The following is a 9,414-nucleotide window of genomic DNA, read 5'->3' as shown; positions in this document are numbered from 1 at the left end:
GAGGCCTGAGGACCCCCCTCCCAACACCCACAGCAGCCCCCACACCTCTCACCCACCGTCAGGTTCTCAAACTTCCGAAACAGATTCTTGAATTTCCCTGGGAGCTTCTGGAAGACAAAAGAGGGGAGATGGTGGGCAGCATCCAGCAGGGCAAGGCAGCACCAAAGGGGAGGGCAGGAGCATCCAGAAGGTTCTGGGAGAGCCCAGGAAAGGGTCAGGGAGCATCTGAGGGTGTCCAGAAAGGTCTGGAAGCATCCAGGGGTGATCTGGGAGCACCCAGAGGAGTCCTGGTAGCACTGAGGTGGGGGTGAGAGGTCCTGGAGGGTTCCAAGAGCACTCAAAGTGGGGTCTGGAAGAGCCCAGGAGAGGTCTGGGAGCAGCCAGGTGTGGGCATGAACATTCCAAGGGTCCTGGGAGCACCTGGGCAGCATCAGGGAGCTCCCAAGGGTGGTCTGGGAGCATCCAGAGAATCCTGGGAGCATCCAGGAGCACCCAGAGCAGTTCCAGGAGTATTGAGGGGGAAGGGAGCTCCTGGGGGGTTCTGAGAGCACACAAGGAGGGTCTGAAAGAGCCCAGGAGGGGTCTGGGAGCAGCCAAGTGTGGGCACAGGCACCCCAAGGGTCCTGGGAGCACCCAGGGATGGTCTGGGATCACCCAGGAAAGGGTGAGGGCATGAGGGGGGCACAGAGCTGGATGTGAAGCTGCAACCAGGAGGGCACCAGGGTGGGCTGCTACTGACCCCTCCAGCCCCTGGGCACCCCGCAAGGGCCACAACTCCTTGTCCTTCTTGGGAACTGACCCACAGGGACCCCCAAGGACCTCCTGACCCAGAGGGACCCTCAGGACTGAGGGAACCTTGTCCCACAGAGACCCCAGACCCTACAGGACTCCCTTCCCTCCCCAGGAACCCCTGAGTGGGTGGGTGACCCCTGGTCCCCCCAGGGAAGGTCAGGGACCCCAGGGAAGGGTCAGGGACCCCCGGGAAGGGTCAGGGACCCCAGGGAAGGGTCAGGGGGCACCTGGGGGTGTTCAGAAGGGCACAGAAGACGTGGGAGCACTCTGGTGGTGGGGGGCACCCCGTTGCTCACCTCCCAGGTGAGGCGCAGGCGGCTGATGGCGGCGTTGTTGAGGCCGATGACGATGGCGTAGAAGGAGAGCATGTCCTGGTTCTGCTTGCAGCTGGTGGGGGACAGCGTGAGGGACACAGCAGGGACCCCCTGGCAGCCCCCCCTGTGCCCACCCACCAGAACCCAGGACATTCCTCTCCCTCCCCTGGATGGCTCGTGCCAGGAGGCCTTGGCACAGAGTCAAAGACACCTTTTGTGCCCTCGATTTTAACCCCTGGAAAAAACTCCCAGCTTGGTGTGAGGATGTACAAGGCACAAGAGTTGGAGCAGAATGACAGAGAATTTGTCACAGGGTGAAAAAGTAGAATTTGGGGGTTTTTAGAATGGGGGTTCAGGAGGCAAGATGGAGGAATCTGGGTGTGTCCTGTCCTCCTTGGCCTCCATCTTCTGCAGTGATGGTGGCACTTTTGGATTGGTTTAGAGTAGAAGCTCACTGTCTAACATAGGTGATAGGTATTGGAAAATTATTGTAAATAAAGTACACTCAGTTCTTAGTATACTAAGAACTACATATAGTTTATTTTTTTTATTTTATACTAAATTTTCTAATACTAATTTTTATACTAAATTTTTAATACTAATTTTTAGTATTTAAAAAAATAGTATAAAAATTTAATTTTAGTATAAAAATTTAATTTATTAGTTCTTAGTATACTAAGAACCACGTATATTTTTTTATCTTATACTGAATTTTTAATACTAATTTTTATACTAATTTTTAGTATTAAAAATTTAGTATAAAAATTTTAATTTTAGTATAAATTTTTTTAATTTTTTAGTTCTTAGTATACTAAGAATTATGTATACTTTTTTTCATACTAAATTTTTAATACTATTTTTATATTAAATTTTTAATACTAATTTTAGTATAAAAATTAGTATAAAATTTTAATTTTAGTATAAAAATTTTTAATTTTTTAGTTCTTAGTATACTAAGAACTACATATACTTTATTTTTTTAATTTTATACTAAACTTTTTTAATACTAATTTTTATACTATTTTTTAGTATAAAAATTTTAATTTTAGTATAAAAAAATTAATTTTTTAGTTCTTAGTATACTAAGAACTACGTATACTTTTTTATTTTATACTAAGTTTTTTATACTAATTTTTCACTCTAAATTTTTTTATGCTAATTTTTTCTACTAATTTTTTTTATACTAACTTTTTTTTTTTATACTTTTTATTTAATACTAAAACCTAACACAGCCTCAGAGGTGGTGAGTGGGCCAGGAACTGACCTGCCAGACAGACCTCAGCAGGTCAGAGACAGAACGTCATAGATAAGGGAAAATAAACCTTGGGAACCAGAACAGAAGAGTCTTGGCTTCTCCTTCGGCCTCGGGACTGGGAGAAAAGGATTTCCTGACACCCTGGGGTCAGCTCAGAGCCCCCGTGCCCCCCGACTCACATGGCAGCGATCTTGATGAGCTTCTTGAGCAGGTGGGCGCGCTTGCCCAGCGCCTCGCAGAGCAGCAGCTCCGTGCCCACCCAGTGCTGCACCTCGCTGCAGCGCTGCAGCAGCAGCTCCAGGTTCGCCGTCTCCCGCCGGCCCCGCTCCCCGTGGAACACGTAATCCACAAATTCCACCTGGGGAACACACGTAATAGTAGCAAACTCATTGCTTTCATTTTTTAAATTGTTTTTAAATTTTTAATTTTTTAATTTTAGTTCTTAAATTTTCATTTTCATCTTTATTTAAAATCTAATCTTTTTTAATCTAATAGTTTTAATCTAATTTTTAATCTAATATTTTTAAATCTAATTTTTTAAATCTAATTTTTTAAATCTAATTTTTTAAATCTAATCTTTTTTTCTAATATAACTTTTAATTCTTTTTAAAATTATTCTCTGATGGTGAATAATTGGTGTTGACTCTGCCAAAGGCTGAACAAATGTTTTGTTAAGCTATGCTATACTGTACTACACTAATACTGATTCTATTAAATGCTATACTAAAGAAAAATATATACTAAAAACTATATATAAACAAATATCTATATATAAAATTATACTAAAGAAATATATATAAAACTATAATAAATAAATACACAAATGATTATATAGAGAGCTATAATATATATATATCAAACTATTAAGAAAAAAACTATATATAAATAAATAATTAATTTTATATAAGACTATAATATATAAAACTATACTACAGAAAAAATATATAAAACTATATATAAATAAATAATTATATATAAAATGATAATACATACATAAAAAGATACTAAAGAAAATATATATAAAACTATATGAAAATAAATAAATAAATGTCATATATATATATATAAAACTATACTAAAGAAAAAGCTAACATCTTTACCCAATACACACATGGCTCCAATTGGTCAAATGAAATAAAACCACTATCACTAGAATCTAACCAGCAAATCCCTTTTAGCAAACAATCTCCGTAACACATTCCACACGTGCCAAACGACAAGCGCAGAAATTGAGATAAGAATTGTTTTCCTTCTCTCTGTGAGCTTTCTCACAGCTTCCCAGGAAAATCCTGGGAGGGAGAATTTTTTTTAATTATTTATTATTATTATTATTATTATTATTATTATTATTATTATTATTATTATTATTATTATTATTATTATTATTATTACTATTCTCTCTGTTCAGAGGACATGTGCACCCCACACCCACATCCCCGCGGGACCCCCCGCACCTCGTGGATGCAGCGGAAGAGCTCCCAGTGGAAGGATGTCAGGTGGTTGGCCACATCCTCGGGCTCGGCTCGGTGGATCTCGGTGTCCCCCGGCACCACCTGGATCTCCTCGGGCAGTGGCACCTGCCAGGGGACACCGGACAGGGCACTCAGGGCTGGGAGGGTCCCCCCGGGTCCCCCTGCTCTGCGCAGGGGGTGGTGGCAGTGGTGTCGGGGTGTCCCCACTCACCAAGGAGTCAAAAGTGTCCCTGGTGCAGGCGAAGAGGTGGCTGTTGATGCCCAGGGTGGTGAACACGCACTCCTCGCTGGGCTGCAGCACCGCTTTCTCTGCCGCGGGGCACAGAGCGGGGGTCAGCACCGGGCGGACCCCCCAGCCCCGCCCGCAGCCCCCCCGGCCCCGCGGGCACCTCCGGACGAGGCCATGGTGACGAGGATGAGGGCGTCCCCGCGGGCGCTCTGCTCCTCCGAGTACTGGAGCTTCTCGGTGACCGAGGCCAGGATGTCCTGCACCGAGGCCGAGAGGCGGCTGCGGATGGTGACGTACGAGTGGTCGGGCATGTACACACGGCAGAAAACTGGGGAGAGGGCGGGGGGTCAGCGCCGGGCACCCCCACACCACCCCAGCACTGCCCGCCGGGGAAACTGAGGCACGGAGCGGGCACGGAGCAGACCCGGAGAGGGCTCTGTCCCGTGGTGGCTCACGGAGGGGACCCCGGTCCCCCTCAGGTCCCCCCAGGGTCACTCACTCTCGTCAGAACCCCGGAATGCCACCCGGGTCTGCAGGCAGGAGTCGATGCGGCGGAAATGCCGGAACAGCGGCTTCACCTGCTTGTTCGGAGGGGGGGTCTCGTCGGCCACCCTGGGGGGCACAGGCAGGGCTCAGGCAGGGCCCCGGACCCCGGGGCTGAACCCCGAGACCCGAGGGTGGGCACAGGAGGAGGGTGGGCACAGGAGGAGGAGTCCGAGGCTGCGCAGAGCGAGGGCATGAGGAGGGGCACGAAGTTGGAAGTGAAACTGCAACCAGGAGGGCACCAGGGTGGGTGACCCCTCCAGCCCCTGGGCACCTCCCAAGGGCCACAATTCCTTGTCCTTCTTGGGGACTCCCTGACCCACAAGGACCCCCAGGACCCTCTGCCCTCCCCAGGGACTTCTTGACCCAGAGGGAACCTTGTTCCACAGAGACCCCAGACCTCCTAGGAACCCCTGATCGATGGTGACCCCTGGTACCCCCAGGGACCCCTGACTCCAGGCACTCCCAGGACCCCCTGACCCTCTTCTCACTTGAGCTCCACAGTCTCCACGAGCTGGTGCAGCTTGATGATCTCGTCCTCCAGCTCGTGGTACAGGGACGTGTCCTTCATGATGAGCAGGTAAAGCTCCTGTAGGGCGAGAGGGGTCAGGGCCGGGACTCCCGAGACTGAGGGGGGGGAACACGGGAAGGGGACACCCACCTTGATGACCTTCCCGGCGCTCTCCTCCTCCTGCAGCAGCCCCTTGTAGGTCTCGAGGAAGTGCAGCAGCACGGCCAGCACCGCCCGCTTGCGCCGCAGCCCCGACCCCTCCTCCCAGCGCGCCGGGGGGCTGCCCGCCGCCAGCACAAAGGTGCCACTGTCAAGGAGGTGCCACGGCAAGAAGGGACCCTCGGCCACCCCCCAGCACCCGCTGCACAGAGGGACTTCACTGAGAGTCGTTGTACCCTCTCTGGTAGCACCACACCACCCACCTTGCCCCCAAACCTGTAGCCCACCCTCGTAGCACCCCAATCCCCTTCTTGCTGTTCCTGTGAGCCCCCCTATAGCACCCCGCTGCCCTCCCCACCTCCCCCTTCTCCTTGCAACCCCCACGCCCACCGTTTTGCCACCCTTGTGCCAGCTCCATGGCCCATGCTGGTGTCCTCCTGGTTGCACCTTGATGCCAACTCTTGTGCCACCACCATGTCTCCTTCACGGCCCCCTTATGCCCACCCTCACTGCACCCCAATACCCTCCTCATGCCCAGCCCCGGACCCCTCCTCACCCACCCCCGTGGCCCCCCAGGATATTGCTGGTGCAGCTGCTGCAGGAAGCGCTCGGTGGGCAGGAACAGCGAGTGGGTGAGCACGATGTCATCCAGCAGCGACTCTGGGGGGACAGAGGGGACAGTCGTGGACACACCCCCCTCTCCCCAAAGCCCCAAAGAGCCCCCCGACACCCCCAATGCCCGGCGGGGTTGATGGGTGAGAGAAGCCGTGGTAATTCACAGGGTGACACCGGGAGAGGCAGAGCCCCACGCGAACCCCCCCGCGCCGGCGCTGACTCAGGGCCCGCTCCCAGCCCCGGGGCAACCGGGCCCGGCCGAGCCGGTGTGGGGGCAGAGGCGCCGGCAGGGCGGCACCGGGGCCGCGACGCTCCGGCACACCCGCAGCCCCGTGAGAGCCCGGCCGCGGGCACAGCAGGACACAGCAAAGGGAAACTGAGGCAGGCAGCTTGGGGCACACCGGGCGGGTGCCACAGCCGGGCTCTCGGGGGCAGCGCGGGTGGCACTGCCCTGGGAAGGTGTTTTGGCGAGGCCAGGTGAGCCGACGGCTGCCAGGTACCAGCGTCTGTGCCCGCCAGAGCCGGCATCAGTCACCGCCGCGAGCTTTGGACGAGGCACCGCTCCCTCCCCTGGCACCAGCACAGCCCTGGTGCCCCGGGGATCCTGTGGTGGGACCCCAGAGCCCATCCAAGGCCAAAGTAGCTGACCCACGGAGGGGCCATGTAGGGCATCCACCCAGCCAGTCCCCGGTGGCCCCAAGAGCGTTAACCCGGTCACAGAGCAGTGCCAAGCCAGGGCAGAGGATCCCCTGATGCTCCCGCGCCGGGCACAGCACCCAGGGGGCATCAGCTGCTGCCGAAAGCGGGACACGCAGTCTGGGGCACAGGGACAGGCAGGGGCACCAGCAGCACGGGGGGTGCAGCTGCACAGCTCCCAGCTCTCCCAGCCCCCTGCCCTAGGTGCAGCCCCCTCCCAGGTTCTGCCTGTGGGGCAGGAGTTGAACACTCCCCCCATCCCTGCCTCAGTTTCCCCATCCCTCTGAAGCACTCACGCTGTAACCCAGACTCACAGGAATGTTTCCCCGTGTCGGGACCCCCGTGCTGGCTCCTGTCCCCCTGCTCCCTGCCAGCCCGGGCACCACCAGGCCTGGCAGCATGCTTGCGCAGACAGGACCTGGCGCTGCCAGTCCCAGCTCGCCCCTACCCGAGGGCTCCTCTCGGTGGTTGCACCCAATCCCGGCCCTGGCATCACTGGAGCAGGGGCTTGGCAGTGGCCTGGGGTCCCCGACGGCCTCTGTTCCCGGCAGCCGAGGGGGATTGGCCAGGACAGGGATCCCCGCGGTGTGGGAAGGCTCCCACACCCACCTGCAGCCAGCCTGGTTCCCGCCCAGCGCTGACACCGAAACCACACGGACACCTGGGCACGGGCAGCCACGGTGGGACAGCACCGGGAGGCCTGTGCCAGAGGAAAGGGGCATCCAACCAGCCCCCCCCCTCCACTGCAGCTCCTGTCGGGGCTAATTTTAGCACCAGGAGCGTGTTAAGGACCATCCAACCGGGAGGTGGATGCTGCAGTGACTGCCGGTGCCCGGCCACCCCCGGCCCCCACCGAGCTGGCACTGCCACATCCCCTTGCCAGCCCCTCTGCCGTGCTGTCTTGCCCACCCTACAGATTCCTGCCCACCCCGCTGCCACCGATGCCCTGCCCCGGCGGGGACCCAGCTTTGACCTTGTCACCCCAACCGGGCACCGCTGTGCCCTGTACAGGGCCACCCGCCTCACCGGGAGCGAGTGCCCCCCACCCCAACATCCAACGGCGCATCCCCCCCCGCAAGCAGCGGCCGCCCCCGGTCTCTCCCCGCTCCGCCGCATCGCCCGCGATCCCCTCGCTCCCCACGCCGGGCTCCCCCGCAGCCAGTCCCGGCGGTCCCGCAGCCCCGTACCTGCCCCGCAGCCCCTCCCGTCTGCAGCGGCCGGCAGCCGGTCGAGGAGCGCGGTCAGGAGCCGCTCGGGGGGCGCGGGCGCGGCGGGGGCGCAGCCGCAGCCGCAGCAGCACCGGGCGGCGGGCGGCGGCTCCGGGCTCGGCGGCTCCCGCTCCCGGTCCCGATCCCGATCACGGTCGCAGCCCGGTGACGGGTCCTCAGGGGAGCGGAGCGGAGCCTCGGGCGGCCGTAGCTCCAGCCAGCGGCCCTCGCCCCCAGGTACCGGCCCCGCGGGCCCCGCCGGCTCTTCGGGGGAGGCGGGCGGGCGCGACAGGCTCTGCCGCCGCGGCGCCGGCACCGACCCCGGCCCCGGTACCTGCCCCGTGGGGGCGGCGGGGCGGACGGGCAGGTGCGAGCCCGGCTTTTTCAGCAACTTCTCCAGCGGCTTCATGGCCGCCCGGGCTCGGCGGCGGCGGCGGCTCAGGGGCCCATCGGCGGCGGTGGCGGCTCCGTTCGGCTCCGCTCGGGCTCGGGCCGCGGCACCGTTCCCCGCCCTCCCCGCACCGGCTGCGCGTTGCGCCCGCCCCACACCGGCCCCGCCGCCAGCACCGCCCCGCCCCGTTACGGCCCCGCCGCCGCCGACCCCGGCACCTGCCCGCCCCTTTCCCCGCACCGCCGCCGCCCCCGGGCCCGCCAACGGCACCTGCCCGCCCCCTCTCCGCACCACCGCACTCGGTACCGAACCCGCCCCGGGGCTGCAGTGACACCGGCTCGCGCCAGGACACGGTGCCCCCCCCCGGGCTTCCCCGCAGCCCCGCACAGGTGATGCATTACGCACCCCCGCACCCATCTCCCCGCATTCCCCTGTCGCATCTCCGGGGTACCACCACGCTCCCCCCCCCACACATCGTACAGCCTGGGGGACACAGCCCGGAGCCTGTCACCCCTCACTGTCACACACCGCAACCGGGGGGCACAGCCCCACAGCTCCCTGCTGCCTCACACCCCCGGCACACCCCCCTGCCCTGTTCCCACCCGCACACCCACAGAGTTCCCCCATGCCAGGCCAGGGGCACATGACACCGCCCCTCCCCAGTGTCCCCTACACGGGGGGCACATCCCCAGCTGTGGGGTGAACCACCCCCCGACCCCCAGCCCAGCTCTCTGCTCCCGCCGCAGCGTGGGAAAAGGCCGGGGGTGGGTGCGAGATCCCCCACCCTGGCACCCCTGGGGCTGGGTTCCCCCGCGGGCAGGGTGGGCAGGTCGGGGTGGCTGCCAGACCCCCCCCACTTCCGCCGCCTGCCAGGCTGGAACGGGCCCCGGCGTGCCGGGGCAGGTTCCGGGGCAGGTTCTGGGGCAGGGCAGGGCCAGATGTGGCGCTTGCCTGGGGCTGATCCTCCTGCCCCGCTCCCGCAGGGTGCTGAGCACCCATCCTGCCCATGCCCACTGCCCCCAGCCCCACCTTGCACCCTCTGGGCAGGCCAGCAGGTGCCAGTCCCCTTCTCCCGGGTCCATCCCCCTGCAAAACCACGGCCCTGCGGCAACTCCGGGCTGGGATGGTGGCAGCGGCCGGGGGGACACAGCAATTGACCCCGTGGCCTTTGCTGGGCCCCACTGCCCAGGGGGTTCGTGTGGAGATGGAGGAACGAGGGTCCCGGCAGT

At 58.6% G+C, this 9,414-nt stretch overlaps 1 protein-coding gene across 1 annotated transcript in view; it reads right to left on the bottom strand.

Annotated features, from left to right (window-relative positions):
* The window catches only part of RAPGEFL1 (Rap guanine nucleotide exchange factor like 1), a 13,198-nt gene extending 4,980 nt beyond the window's left edge, over positions 1-8,218 (bottom strand). Inside the window, exons 1-11 of the mRNA XM_050985523.1 lie at positions 7,774-8,218; positions 5,857-5,935; positions 5,267-5,417; positions 5,097-5,194; positions 4,562-4,674; positions 4,223-4,390; positions 4,045-4,142; positions 3,816-3,938; positions 2,541-2,719; positions 1,089-1,179; positions 6-107 (exon numbers count right to left, since the gene is read on the bottom strand). Coding sequence (XP_050841480.1) covers positions 6-107; positions 1,089-1,179; positions 2,541-2,719; positions 3,816-3,938; positions 4,045-4,142; positions 4,223-4,390; positions 4,562-4,674; positions 5,097-5,194; positions 5,267-5,417; positions 5,857-5,935; positions 7,774-8,203 — 1,632 coding nt within the window. The 5' untranslated portion in view covers positions 8,204-8,218. The remainder of the gene's footprint in view (positions 1-5; positions 108-1,088; positions 1,180-2,540; positions 2,720-3,815; positions 3,939-4,044; positions 4,143-4,222; positions 4,391-4,561; positions 4,675-5,096; positions 5,195-5,266; positions 5,418-5,856; positions 5,936-7,773) is intronic.
* Between the last annotated feature and the right edge of the window lie 1,196 nt (positions 8,219-9,414).

This window comes from Serinus canaria, chromosome 27 (genome assembly GCF_022539315.1).
Source record: "Serinus canaria isolate serCan28SL12 chromosome 27, serCan2020, whole genome shotgun sequence".
Classification (NCBI taxonomy): domain Eukaryota; kingdom Metazoa; phylum Chordata; class Aves; order Passeriformes; family Fringillidae; genus Serinus; species Serinus canaria.
This window is presented reverse-complemented; position numbering and strand designations above follow the sequence as displayed.